Below are 15,070 nucleotides of genomic sequence, written 5' to 3'. Positions count from 1 at the left end.
ACAAGAGTCTGCCTATGGCTTCATGAAATAAACATTCCTATACTGGGTAAACTGGTACAACCTCTTCTGTGGGCAAAGTAGAAACAGCTAATATATTTAAAATGCACAAACTCTGTGACCAAACAACTCCACTTCTCAGAACTGATTCCAAAGACACACTTGGATATGAGTGCAAAACATGCACCCAAGAGTAAGCACCGAGGCTATATCCGAAGCAGCAAAAAGACTAACACGGACCTCAGCGTGCGTCAGGAGGGGACCAGTCACATTATGGCGCATATGAGGTACTCAAGGCTGATGCCATGAAAAGAGTGCAGATCACTGTGCAGTCATTTAGAATGAACTCCAAGACACATTGTTAATGAAAAGAGGACACACTGTTAATGAAGTGTGCTTCAAAAGGTGAAGAACACTTTGTGCATATATAGTATGTGTGCACAGAACATCTCTAGAAGGACACAGAAGAAATAGATAATAATGATTCTGTCTAAAGAGGACTGGGGACCAGGGTGGGGGAGAGATTATCTTCTCATCACAGACCATTTTGCATGGCTGGATTCTTTGACCAGGTGCATATATTATCTTTTTTTTTTTTTTTTTTTTTTTTTGCAGTACGCGTGCCTCTCACTGTTGTGGCCTCTCCCGTGGTGGAGCACAGCCTCCAGACGCACAGGCTCAGCGGCCATGGTCACAGGCCCAGCCGTTCTGCGGCATGTGGGATCTTCCCTGACCGGGGCACGAACCCGTGTCCCCCGCATCAGCAGGCAGATTCTCAACCACTGTGCCACCAGGGAAGCCCTATCTTATCTTTTAAAATTGTTTGAGGTGCATGTGAATATACAACCAATCCAACCAGGTTCATTAAAACCCTCAAATGGGGACTCCCCTGGCAGTCCAGTGGTTAAGACCCTGTGCTTCCACTGCAGGGGATGCGGGTTTGATCCCTGGTTGGGGAACTAAGATTCTGCATGCTGCATGGCACAGCCAAAATAAAAATTAAAAAAACAGAACAAAAAACCTCAAATGGCTTGGGGTAGTCAGCCCAACTGTCAACTCCATGAGAATGGGGCCTGGATCTGTCTTGCTTACTGAATGAACTAATGGCTGAATGTGTCTCTGGGATCAAGTCCAAACACCCTAGCCTAGCACACAACACCCTTCATAGCCTGCATCCCCTGCACAGCCAGGCACATCCCACTCTTGACACCTTTAGTTCCAGTCCAGCCCTTCCACCTGCAGGACACGCAACACATCATGTCTTCTGAGCCCCATGACCATGTCCCGACATTCCCCAATGCCAGCTCCCTTCAGTGAAATCTGACAGCCCCTGCTGCTAACACAGCCGTCTCTCTCACTGTTTCCATTGTTCTCCGAGCCCATCGCTACCACAATCACTCTGGGATGCAGTTATATGAACAAGGCAGTCACATCGTACTTAGTGCTTCTATTACAGAATCAATAACCTACAAGGACCTACTGTATAGCACAGGGAACTATACTCAATATCTTGTAATAACCTATAATGGAAAAGAATCTGAAAAAGAATGTGTGTGTGTGTGTGTGTGTGTGTGTGTAGAGAACTGAATCACTTTGTGGTACACCTGAAACTAATGCAACATTGTAAATCAACTATACTCCAAAAAAAAAAACAATAGCTCAGTGATAAAACAGAGTCCTAGATCCTGCTGAAGTGTTACAGATAACAATGTGATGCATCTCTTTGAGTCGTTCTGCAAGAACTAAGACCCCTCACCCAGGTGGAGGATGGTGACTACACACTGAGCATAACCATGTGGACCCTGAGGACTGAGGTTCCCAGAACATCACTCCGTTACCTCTCCACCAACCAATCAAAAGAAAGGCATGCACCCTGCAGCCCTCATCCCAAATGTTGCCTTTAAAAACACTTCCCTGAAAACCACTGGGGAGTTTGGGTCTTTGGAGCATGAGCTGCCCATTCTCCTTATTTGGCACCCGCAATAAACACTGTACTTTCCTTCACCGCAACCTGGTGTCAGTAGATCGGCTTTGCTGTGCATCGGGCGCGTGGACCCGAGGTTCAGTTGAGTAACACAGTGAGAAGTACGCACTGCTCCCTCGGCAGCACACACCAGAGCTCCACGAGCATCTCTGCCGTCTTGTCTCTCCTCTGCTGCATCATCCCAGGTCCTTCCAAATCATTTTCGAATCTCTACTCTCCCTCCCTATGTCACCACCTCAGTCCCTCACTGCAATCCTGCTAGCATTCAATCCAGAACCTTCACTGTGGCAACCATTCGGCTCACGCCGGCCAGGCCAGCTGCTCTCTCCTGCTGGCTCTTCAGCTGCCTTGGCTTCTCAACTCCACAAGCCCCTTCCTGCCTCAGGGCATCCGCACATACAGGTCCCTTGGCCAGGAATGCTGTTCCCAGCCTCTCTCCCTCTTCACCCAGCTAACCTACAGGTTTGAAACCCCAGCTTAAAAAGTTATTTCTCATACACATATGTTCACAGCGGCACTATTCATGGTAGCCAGTAAGTGGAAACCACCCAAATGTCCTTCAACCGATGGATGGACAAGCAAAATGTGATACGTCCGTCAACGGAATGTATTATTCAGCTATAAAAGAATTAAGTACTGATGCATTATGTAAAGTCCTCAAAAAGGACCACATAGCATATGATTCCATATATAGGAGATGTCCAGAACAGGCAAATTCATGGGGACAGAAAGACTCGTGGTTGCCCAGAGCTGGGGAAGGGGCATGGGGGGGTGACTGCTAATGGGTCTGGGGTGCCTTTTGAGACGGCTGAAAATGTTCTGAAATTAGATAGTGGCAATGGTGTGTGGCTTTATGAATATACTAAAACCCACTGAATTGGATGCTTTTAAAAGGGTGAATTTTATGGTACGTGAATTATACCTCAATAAAAGAAACTGTATGAGAAAGAAAAAACTATTTCTCAGGGGAGCCTCCCAGACCCCCCCCTCCCAGAACTAGGTCTGTCCTTCGAACATACTCTTACCACTCAGCACTTCTTCCTAGCACTGATCATATTGTAATTAAATAATCTGTGTAATCGTATGTTCGTGCTAGAAGGCTGGAAACTTCTTTCAAATGACAGGGCTTAGCACTGAGCTGATGTGCTAAAAATTCTCCGGCTGAATGGCTGCTGGCTTCTGCAGGGCTCACCTGTCCTTCCCTGGCTCCACGCCCAGGGTCTTCACAGTGCTGTGCCCACTAGAGATGCTCAATAATAAATATTTGCCAAATGAAAACAATAACCGACAATGATTACATCAGGGGGAGGAAAGGAAATAGCCTCTTCCCACTGACTTAATGTACATCTGCAGTTTCTGAAACTGAGCAGGACCCTGTGGGGCTACTGGGCTCAGAAGCCTTTCTGTGTCCCCCATTTCTTGTTTGTAGGAAACACGCTGCAGCCTCCATGACCTTCCCTGAGTTCCAAAGGGCAGGTTCACACAGTTGCTAATCAGCGGAGGGAGGGGATGCAGAGACAAGGGGGGAGCAGCTAAGACACAATAGAGCAGGGGGATGGGATGAAGTAGGAGACTGGGATTGACATATATACACTACTGTGTATAAAACAGATAACATATATACACTACTGTGTATAAAACAGAGAACCCGCTCTATAGCACAGGGAACTCTACTCAATGCACTGTGGTGACCTAAATGGGAACGAAATCTAAAAAAGAGGGGATATATGTATACATATAACTGATTCACATTGCTGTATAGCAGAAACTAACACAACACTGTAAAGCAACTACACTCCAATAAAAATTAATTTTAAAAAAAGAAACTATAAAAAGAACTATAAAACTATAAAAAAGAAACCTTGGGGCAGGGTCCTGGTTCCACCTCAAGGGATACACAGAACAGTATCTTTGAGCTCTTCTGCAGAACTAAAACCCCAACAAATGGAAGATGTTAACTACTTGATAAAGCAGTTTTCATTCCAGAGAGAAGGTCACAGTTTTATAACCTCGGGAACCACAGAAGCTCACCAGATCCCCTGAGGCCAGATTAAAGGACTGTATCCTTATCAGCAACCCTGCCCTTGACCCATTGCTATAAAACTCCTCAGGGACTTCCCTGGTGGTCCAGTGGTTAAGACTCCGCGCTTCCACTGCAGGCGGCATGGGTTCAATCCCTGGTTGGGGAACTAAGATCCCGATGGCCGCATGGCTTGGCCAAAACAACTCCTCACCAAATCCTCCCAGGTTGGGACACACAGTTTTTGAGGGCATTAGCCCACTGTGGCCCCCTCTGCCTGGCAAAGCAATAAAGCTATTGTTTTCTACTTCACCCAAAACTCTGCTTCCGAGATTCGATTGGGCACCGGGGCACAGAGGCCAGGTTTTCGGCATCATTTCCTTGGCATCTTCTAAAGAAAAAGTAGAAAACTTGAATAGGCTCAGGCTTTTTTCCTTCCCATATGCTTGGCTCTCACAGCAGAGTTCAAACTTAGACCAGCAGAAGGCAGCTGGGCAGTAGGGTCAGGGTTGCATTGGATGCCACGATGTTTGCCTTTCTTCCTTTTTTTTTTTTCCCCTTCCAGTGAGTTTCCAGAAAGTCTTGTTTGCTGCTTCTGTTATCTAAAGTGCTTCCCATTCAAATAAAAATACTTTTATACACCGTCTTCCAGACGAAGGCTGAAGGAAGGACACAAGTCACAGCTGCTGTACAAAGTGCTGCTGTCGCTCGGGGACGCTGCGTTCACTGGGGCGCCAGGGCGCTCATCCAAGCACTGACTTCTAGGACTCCCTACTCTGGACCTCGGAAGCCTCAATCCTTCACCTTTTCTTCTTTCCCATCGCTCTCTCTTCTTATTTTGTATGTATGTATGTATGTATGTATGTATGTACGTATTCTATTTTAAAATTTTTTTGGCTGCACCTTGCGGCTTGCGGGATCTTAGTTCCCCAACCAGGGACTGAACCTGGGCCCTTGGCAGTGAAAGTGCAGAGTCCTAACCACTGGACCACCAGGGAACTCCCTTCTTTTCCATCTCTTTTCCTGCATTTCCCTAAACCCTTAGCAGTGCTGCAGACAAACTCTAGGTGTGAGGCCCAGGAGTCTAGCGAGCCTCTGATAGTCCGGTTTAGAGCAAGGGGTCAGCATGCCCTCCCTGGAAATGGTCAGAGAGTAAATACCTCTGGGCTGGCAGGTGGCTGATCTCTGGCCAACTGCTCAGCTCTGCTATTTATTTCAGCCTAGCAGGAGGCGCACTTTGAAACTCTGATCTCCTGTTACCTCGTCACTAAAGCAACGGTGTGACTTTCGTTTTTGTTTTTTTTACATCTATGACTTGTGCAATTTAAACTTCGACCTTCACTGTTAGCAACTGATCTGAACCCCTTCGCCTGATTTAGAGGATCCTCAAGATTGCCTGGTTCTTCTGGAAACTGGGGATTAGAGGTGAATGGGGGCCCGTGGGTCCCCTCGCTGCACCCGGCTTCTAGCTGACCCAGGTGACACCATGGGGACACAGACCAAATGGAGACGCAGAGAGCAGCGCTGCTGGGCAGGCCAGGCTCCCTGATTCTCATCCACACAAGAGCCCATGGAACAGTGCCAGCAAACCGCATACCCCAAGCATAGCTCCTTTTTGTTCAGAGGTGAAAAAAACCTCTGATGCAGGTTCCTAACATTTATAGTGCTGAGGAGACAACGCCAGAGAGTAGGCCCTGATTAGGGTTTTAAAAATTCTAGCAAACAGCCCCTAGGTTAGAAGGGAAAGTCACCTGACCCAGGGCAGACTGATTGTACCGAAGGATATGTAAGGTGCCACATAGACGATAAAACGGTCCCTCTCTAGTTATCAATCCCCAGACAAATATTCCCCCCACATGCCTTCCCCATCACCTACACCTTCTAAAAAACTCCTAGACAGCAGAGGCCCAAGGTTACTACAAAGACCCCAATATACCCAGCTTTTCTTGGTTTTCTCTCAGTATTTTCCCTCTATAATGAAGGAAGTTGTGGATTTTTTTTTTTCCCCTCACTCCTGATGAAGTTAATTTGTAGATCAGGACCCACAAAGTGGAGGCCACCCCATGGCCCAGCTGATGTCACAAATCTCAGCGTACGTCAGTCTGTGCCCAGGACGGGCCTCGTGGTCGAGGAAACAATACGGATCAGTCACGATGCTCTGATCATCTCCGGCGTGGTCTCTGACCCTAGAAAAATAGGGCCTGCTGCCTTGTAAGGGAACCCCCGATGGCCCGGCCAGTCATGCCCTGTTTCCACGTTGTTGCTTCTGAGATTCTATAAAAGTCGCTCTCGGCCAACATCCCTCAGAAGAGGGCCAGGCTGCTTGGGAGGCGCGGTGCCCCCCAATCCATGGGCTGCTTTCCCTTGAATAAGGGGCATCAGCGTCATTACTAAACTGTATTCGATCTGTCGTTCGACACTCTCCATATTCAATTGCCAAGCCCTGTGCGTTTCACTTCTTAAATATGTGACCTCCAAATGGCATCTCCTCTGCCACCATCCTGATCTACCCTTCAGGCTGCAGCCCAGACCACCTTCGGTGACATATGAACCTGAGAGCGTTTCGTGGTTGCACCCCACGCCTGACACAAAACTGCAGGTCCTTGTGACGCGCATCCTACCTGACTCTCGGCCACGTCTGCAGGCTCCCCCGAGGGCGGGGTTTGTCAGCCTCGGTACCACTGACATTTGAGCTCGTTCAGTCTTTGTCGTGGGGCTGTTCTGTGCATTGCAGGGTGTGTGGCTGCACGCCTGGCCTCTACCCACTGGATGCCAGGAGCCCGTCACCCCCAGTTGTGACAACAAAAATGTCTCCATGTACTACTCCATGTCCCCGGGGGGCAGAATCACTCCTTCCTCCTCTGCACATTCTCTTGGCCTCTGCTCCCATGGAGAATCACTGACCTAGAACATTCTATACTGCTAAGTTTGCACAACTCAGTTTGGGAAGGGATCTGCTCTTGCCCACATCCTGCCTGCTGCCCCTCTGCCTGAGACACCCGCCCAAACACTAACCCTTCCCTGCCTCGCCAACTCAGGTTCATGTTCTGACGAAGAGCCCACGTTTGTTAAGTGCATACTGAGCACCAGGCCTGGTTCAAACACTGAAAATGTATGAACTCCTATTTGATCCTGAGAACAAGCCTCTGTGGCAGGTCTGAGCTGCAATCATTTAACCTGGCTTAGACCTTAGGGATTTTAAGCAGGGAAGCCGCCTTGTGAAGGCAGGAGGTCTGCTCCAGAGCCTGTGTCCTTCTACCAGTTTGCGATGCCTGAACCATCCCACGTCTAGCCTGGGGTGGTTCCCCAGAGCATCCTACACGTCCAGTCCTGTACAGATGTGCCCATCACAAGCCAGCACCGCTATTTATGTATTGGGTGTTCATTCACAACTACAAGCTTGAGTGTGCAAGAACAGACTCATTTCTTCTTTTTGTAAGTCTCTTCTTAATTAACTCAGACACCCTCCCCTGCGAGACTGATGAGGACCCCGACCTTACTCATTTGAGGGGAGGCTCCCTCCGCTGCTGCCCAGGTCCCTTGAGGGTCGCAGGGGTCTTCCACAGAGAACGTTTGAGGAGCTCCTCTGGTTCTCACTGCTTCCTGGTAATTGGCTCCCAGGGAAGTCTGTCACCATGGAAACCTCCCTGCCCTCCCCTTCAGGAGACCGAGCATCCTCTCCTCAAGGAACCTAGGCTTTCACAAGACAGAAGATGTCTTCCAGCAACTTCCGCTTTTCCCTTTTTCTTCCCCCCCACCCCCAGCCATCCTTCCTGAGTGAAGGGGAGACTAAAGCCTGGCTCTGAAGACAGAGCAAAGCACAAAGAACAATCTTTATTCTGCGTCATGCACAGCCAGGAAGACAAAGAACAAAGTAACTAAAGGGCACTGCACCCTGCTGAATGTCCGTGGAAGTGCCCGCCTGGCTCCCCTGAGGGCCCTTGGGTGGCTGCAAGCCTTTGGAAGATTGGGGCTCCGGTGGACAGCTCGAGCGAGGGGTGCAGTGTTAAATAATGGATGTTCTCGCTAGTTTCCACAGCATAAACTATGGGTGCAGGCTCTGCTGGACTGGCCCCTCTCTCTCTGACCTCCTTTCCTTGCCGTAGGCCAGAGAGCATGGATTCTTTCTGTTTCTCAAGCCTGTCAAGCTTGCTCTGACCCCAGGACCTGTATCCGTGCTGTTACTCTGTCCCAGGGCCACCATCCATCCTTCCAGATCCTTGAGTGGCTGCCTCCTTCTGTCACTGGGGTCTTGGCCTGGATGTCACCTCCTCAGAGAGTCCTCCTCTGAAGCCACAGCCCCAGTCACCATCCTGCAGTCTCTCTCCCCCCCACTGGAACGTGCTCCATGAGGGCAGAGACCACCATGTGCCTCCTGGCTGTTTATGTCCAAATGGGTGACAGCTGGGACTTCCCTGGCGGTCCAGTGGTTAAGACTCTGCACTTCCACGGCAGGGGGCAGGGGTTCGATCCCTGGTGGGGGAATTAAGATCCCGCATGCCACACGACCAAAAAATAAATAAATAAACAGTGGTGAGCATAGCTGCCTTCCAAATGAGTGATAGCAGGTGCCACTGACTTAAGATAAACCTGTGCAGTGAAAATCCTCATGGGAAAAACCTAACCGTAAACTTCCGAAGACTGATGTATCCTGTCGCTGCTGCTCTTTAGGAGAACAGGACGTGAAAGGGGAGGTGTGGCCGCAATCACTCATTTGGATGATGAGGAAGAAGGCCCACAGAGGGGAAGTCAATTGAGAAATTTCATGAAGCAAGTCAGTTTGCGTAAAAAAAAAAAAAAAAAAAAAGCTGCTATGAAACTGCAGGCACTAATCAGCTCCCTCCCTGCCCTGGGGACTTACCTTCCAGCAGGGAGAAGAGAAAAAGTGGAGGAATAAACCTAGAAAACAAGATAACTGCAGGAAAAAACAAATGTTAAGAAGAGAACCAAGCAAGGAGATGGGGAACGTGGAAATGGCTGAGGGGAAGAGGGAAGGCTACCTTGTGGGGTTTTTTGTTTTGTTTTTTCGCCACACTTCGCAGGCACGCGGGATCTTAGTTCCCCGACCAGGGATTGAACCCGTGCCCCCTGCAGTTGAAGCTTAGAGTCTTAACCACTGGACCGCCAGGGCAGTCCAAGGAAAGGTTACTTTGGATGGCAGGTCCAGTAACACTGGTTTGCACTTTTGCTGCGCCTTCTGCCTGGAAATCCTGGTCCACCCCTACTCCCACCCCCACCCCGCCAGGCCACCCCAGCTTCAAGGGACCCTCGTCGCACCCAGGATGCTGCGCAAACGTCACTCTAAGAAGGAGGCCTCCCCGGAGCATCCCGCCTAAAACAGCGCACGCGCACAAGCGGCCCTCACGGGTGTGTGTACACGGATCTATAGGTATCACTGTATATTTATACCCATGTGTTTGTATTCTTTCTCTCCCGTCCCCGCAAACGTGCCTTGTCCCGAAGCCCTGACTTCGCATTCCGTCGCCGCCTCCCCAAACCTAGGGCGCTCACGATCGATCAATACGGAGCGTCCGTGAAGACGGCCGCGCCGAGATGCGCCCGCAGAACGCCGAGCAGCCTCCGCCGCGCTGAGGCCTGCCTCGCGGGGCCGCCCAGGCGCCGGGCACCTGGATACCTTTCCACGGCGTCAGCGGCCGAGCGGCCTCGGGGGAGCGTTAGGACCGCAGCGCCGGGCAGGTCCCGGGCACCCGCGCCGGAGTCAGACACGCGCCCCTCGCCGCCCCGCGCTACCCCGGGCCCCGCACCCTCTGGCCGGTCCGTTTGGGCGCGCGGTTCGGGGAAGCCGGGCCGACCCCCGCGCCCCCGGCCGGTGCCCCCGCCGGGACCCGGGCCGCCGCCGCACCTACCGGACGCGCTGGGCCGTGATGGCGTTGCCCGTGTGCCGCCGGAGCACCGCCAGGAACAGGAGCCGCATGGTGCCGCCGCCGCCCGGCCGTCCACCGCCCGCCAAGGCCGGGCCCGGGGCGGGGCGGGGACGCGGGCCGGGGCGGCCGGGGTCCGTCAGCCCGCCCGCCGCTCCCCAGGCTGTGCCCGCGCTCGCCAGTTCCGGGGCTCAGGGGCGCGCGGGGCGGCGGCGGGGGGGCGTGTCCGGGGCGGGTGGGGGACTGGGGGCGGGGCCCCTCCCACGGGACCAGCGGCAGGGGATCCCTGGGTCCCCTCCAAGGGAACCAGAAGGGACTCCCATAGGGGTTCCCGGAGCGGCCGCAGGTCTGCTTCCATGGGGGCTGTCACCAGAGGTGATTTCGGGTCCCTTCGCACAGAGACAAGGGGTGGGTGGCCACAATCCTCTGCCACAGGGACCAGGGCTGGCCACAGGCTCCCCACCACACACACACACACACACACACACTCAGAGGGACCAGGGTGGCTGCGCGCTGCTGCCATGGGCACCAGGGGTCCGCGGGTCCCTTTCCATGGTGGTCGGCACCAGGGGCGATGGCCGATTCCCTGCCACAGGGACCAGAGGAGGCCATGGGTGGACTCCCAAGGGGACCAGGGTGAGCAGTGTCCACTCCCGTGGGGCCACCACCAGGGATTTCCGGATGTCTTGAAAACGAGAGATGGGGCAATAGCAACCACCTTTCCCACAGTACACAGAGCTAAGAAGCAGGTGCCCCTTCGGAAGTGCTGAGAGAAACTGAGGGCTATTTAAAGTTTTAGTTAGAGCACAAGTTTACTCCAACTGGGTAGCACAGAGCCGGAAGTGGCCGGAGGGCCCCCAAACAGGAGCTGCGGTGAGGCTTTTATACCTGAAGGCATAAGCAAAGCAAGGCAATCTTTGATTGGCTACTGCTGAAAGTCTAGTTGCCTCTTTGTGATTGGTTGTCTTTAGGTTTCGATTCTGTAATCTTGAGGCATTTACAGCTCAGGTTTTGGTTTAAGGAAGAATCTGGGCATTTAAGCCCCCTCAGTCAGGTGGCCTCCTTGCTTAACAGATGGGACCTGAGCTCCCCAGTTTACCACAGTGGTTGTAAGTGCATTTCAATTCCTTTGTGAGCTCAATCTGTATTCCTGCTGTTAGAAGAAGTTGAAGTTTATATCTTGGCTCCATAGTCACCAGGGACAGAGACCTCTCTCTTTCTTCTCCAGCATGGTCTTGTTTGGCCTTTATTATTTATTTAAATTATTTATTTATTTATTTATGGCTGCGTTGGGTCTTCGTTTCTGCGCCTGGGCTTTCTTTAGTTGCCGCAAGCGGGGGCTACCCTTCGTTGTGGTGCGCAGGCTTCTCATTGCGGTGGCTTCTCTTGTTGTGGAGCAGGGGCTCTAGAGCACGCGGGCTTCAGTAGTTGTGGCATGTGGGCTCAGTAGTTGCGGCTCGCAGGCTCAGTAGTTGTGGCGCTCAGGCTTAGTTGCTCCATGGCATGTGGGATCTTCCCAGACCAGGGCTCGGACCCATGTCCCCTGCATTGGCAGGCGGATTCTTAACCACTGCGCTACCAGGGAAGTCCCTGGCCTTTATTCTTAAGATGGCCTCTAGGTGCAATGTGACTGCCAGAGCTCCACCCATCACATTCACATTACAGGCCAGCAAGAAGGAAGGGCAAAATGGTGCATTTCATTTTAAGGGCCCCTCCTGGAATTACACACTGCCTCTGTGACTTTATCTTACTGTGCACATGACCACATCTTCCACCCAAGGCAGCTGGGAAATACAGTCTGTTAGCTGGGTACCTTGCCACCCTGAATAAAATGGTGGACTAGGATGTGGACATTATCTTTTTCAGGGCTACCATTCAATCCACTTCAGAGTCCCCTTTCACAGATGGCAGCGTGTATGAAGGCCCCCAGTGACTCATCTGGGACTATTCTCCACACACGCCCTCCCCCTCCCCCCCACACTCTCTGTCCCTTCTGTACTGACCCCATATTCTGTTTCGTGATCAGGGAGTGGTCAGCCCACCCCTCACCCTGGTCCTGAGCTCACTTACAGCTCTAACCTCCGCTTGCTGGGGACAACATCCTGCACTGGGAAGGCCCTCAATAGATGTTTGTTGGATTAAATAAAACCACTGAATTTGCTGTTGTGAGATTTTATTCCCATGAGAGTGCATTCCTGATTTTTCTTTAGTGAAAGTCAGTGCTGCCACAATAGGATTTTCTGGGCTGAAACTGGCTTTTATTCGATTTTTCTGGAACACACCAGTTCCATACGGTCAGAGATTCTGACATATCTTTGGGGGCCCATAACTTTATCCTTTCATGGCTTCCGTTTACCCATTTGGAAAATAAGAACTATAAACAGTATCATAGTTAATTAGTTCATTTTGATGAAGTCCTTTATGATTCTCCCAAATAGGTAATATAAAAGAGTACGAAGACAACTGTGTTATTATTCAATAATGTAGAAATAATTACGGGGGGGCAGTGGAACAGAAAAGGTTGTTGTCATCTCTTAGGAGATTTCTCCAGATGCTTCTAACATAAGGGTCTTAAAATATTTGTAGACAAAAATGTGTTTTTCCTTTGATCATAGTGTTTGCTCAGACCATCTCTTTAGTTCCTAGCACCAGGGAAAATTATCTACCCTGTATAAAAGTGATAGTGTTTTCAAGGGAGGGCACTGTGGGCATATTGACTTTAGAAATGGGTCTGTGATAAAAATCAACACTTCAGGGGAATTCCCTGTAGGTCCAGTGGTTAAGATTCTGCGCTCTCACTGCCGAGGGCCTGGGTTCCATCCCTGATCCGGGAACTAAGATCCTGCAATCCACGTGGTGCAGCCAAAAAAAAAAAAAAAAAAAGCAACACTTGACATCTTTCTCTCTTTTTTTTCCTTTCATGATATTAACAAGTGAGGCATTCTGCTTATTTCCATCAGAGTTTTCCATCTTTGCACCATCATTCCTCTCCATAGTACTGAGAACTACAAATGCTGTGTGTGTGTGTGACAGAGACAGAGACAGAGACAGAGAGAGATCTTCATAAAAAAAAAAAAAGATACATGCAGAACTGAACTGTGGTTTAAGTGCACTGGTTATGTTTCCTTTTTCTGGCTTTCACTGACAGCACTTGAAAGTGACCAAATGCAAAAGAACAAAGCTGTTGGTCTGAAAGTAACTAGTTCCCTCCAGTGTCGTTTAATGAACATGTGGAAGTCAACCGGGAGTGAGTGATTTTCCCTTGAGCTTCGGGCAAGAAAGCAGGCCTGTGATTCCCACTGCTGTTCTGACAGCTGCGCAGACTCATTTCATAACTTTTCGGCAGGAGGATGCTCTCCCCAAAGATTCTCAGCACTGCTGAACGAGACAGTGAGTCTGACAGCATTTGGTGCAGCTATAAGGCTTCCTATTTCTAATTACGGAAGAGACACAAGTCCAATTCTGTGCACATTGGAGGTTTACTAAAGGGAAGATGTTCTAACTGCTTCCAGTAACAACCTGTTATTTGCAGAGGCCCATAGTTAATCTTTAAAAATTTCAATTAACTTTTATTACATAACCAAGTTTTGTTACATAGCCATACAGATAAACAAAACAGAATTTTAAAATCACACACCATCCCACTATCTGAGAAAAAGGCTATAAACACTTTGGTTTCAAGTTTTTCCAGACTTCACAAATAATCATCGTAGTAGTGGTGCTCACCTGTGCTTGGCACTGTTCTAAGCACTCTGCCATACTCCTCAGTCCCCCCCGCCCCCAGTCCTAGACGGTAGGCACTATGGTTCTCACCACTTTGCAGATGAGCAAACTGAGACACAGGAAGCAGGAGACCTCCCAAAGTAACACAGGCAATGCGACTTCTTTACTATGATTCTTTGGCTCTCTTTTGGACTCAGTTGTTGACTTTTATCCTGTTTTTTGTGTGTGATTGTTACAAAAAAATAGGAACACTCTACACTTTGTGGGGGGGGAGTAACTGCTCTTTTTGCAATTGTGATGGGCAAAATTCTAACTTGGCCCCCAAGATTTCCCACCTCCTGTTTTACACCTTCTTCCAGTTCAAACACCCATCCAGTTGGTGCTGTGAAGAGAATTTGCAGAAGTGATTCAATTCCCAAATCAGTTGCCCTCCGTATGCAGGGTGAGTCAAACCCAAGAGCTGTTTCTTTAAAGGGACTGGACATTTCCTGATGTTGGAAAGATGCAAAGTATGAGAGAGGATACGATGTCAGGGAGATTCTCTCTTGCTGGCTTTGGGGATAAAGGGGGGCTGCGTGACAAGGAGTACTGGCAGGTACGAGGGGCTGAGAGCAGCCCCCAACTGCTAGCTAGCATGAGATGGGCCCCCCTAACCCCCCGACCTCAAGGAACTACACTTGGCCACAAGCACAGGAGCTGGAAAGAGCTCTAGGTGAGATCTCAGCCCCAATCCACACCTCGCTGTCAGCTTTGTGAGACCCGGAGCGGAGAACCCAGTCAGGCATGCCCAGTCTCCCGAACTGCAGAGCTGCCAGATAATAGGTGCCTGTTGTTTGAGCTGCTAAGGCTGGGGTCATTTGTTACACAGCACAGAAAACTAATACAATGACATATCAGCAATACTTCTCAGAACCTACTTCTACAGTATCATGTGAGTAACTACATAACATTCCAGTGTATGCAAGCACTGTAATTTATTTAACCAATGTCTTCTTATTGTGTATCTTTGCTGTTTCTAATCTTTTTGCTATTTTAAGCAACACTGCAATGAACATTTTATATCTAAGTCTCTGCGCACATTCTTAAGTTCCCAGAAATGGAATTGCACTTTCAAAGTGTAGGCAAATGTGGTTTTCATACAAGTGACTAATTGTCCTCCAGAACAGTCGTACAATGTAACTCTGCATTGGTCATTTACACGCACACTCATCTACCAAAACACTGCGAACACTGGGTATTTCTCCATTCAAGTGACAAAGCATCCCTCTTTTTGCATTTTTAATCATCGGTGAAATTTGATTTTTTTTCCTGAAGGGCATTGTATTTTTTCTTTTCTCTCTCTGTGCAGGCATATGTATGTATTGCTTGTATTAGCTGGGGATTTTTCAATTGCAGATGACAGAAAGTCACTCTTGCTTAATCAAAATGAGAATTTATGGGCTCACAGTTGAAATGTCCAGGGTG

General features: G+C 49.8%; 1 protein-coding gene across 20 annotated transcripts in view; it reads right to left on the bottom strand.

Moving 5' to 3' along the window:
* Positions 1-15,070, bottom strand: part of GLT1D1 (glycosyltransferase 1 domain containing 1) — a 186,026-nt gene that overhangs the window by 163,959 nt on the left and 6,997 nt on the right. For 16 of the 20 annotated variants that reach the window (XR_009566406.1, XR_009566411.1, XR_009566412.1 and 13 more), the window contains exons 1-3: positions 9,869-10,004; positions 8,863-8,916; positions 7,502-7,692 (exon numbers count right to left, since the gene is read on the bottom strand). The exons of 1 other annotated variant lie outside the window; for it this stretch is intronic. Coding sequence is in view for 3 of the 19 variants with exons in the window: in XM_060310568.1 (XP_060166551.1) it covers positions 7,502-7,638 (137 nt within the window). In the remaining 16 variants the exon portion in view is untranslated. Of the gene's footprint in view, positions 1-7,496; positions 7,693-8,862; positions 8,917-9,868; positions 10,010-15,070 lie in introns of those variants that run through there. 3 more of the 20 variants (XM_060310566.2, XM_030859972.3, XM_060310569.2) reach the window with 3 other exon arrangements.

This window comes from Globicephala melas, chromosome 13 (genome assembly GCF_963455315.2).
Source record: "Globicephala melas chromosome 13, mGloMel1.2, whole genome shotgun sequence".
NCBI classification, from domain to species: Eukaryota; Metazoa; Chordata; class Mammalia; order Artiodactyla; family Delphinidae; genus Globicephala; species Globicephala melas.
This window is presented reverse-complemented; position numbering and strand designations above follow the sequence as displayed.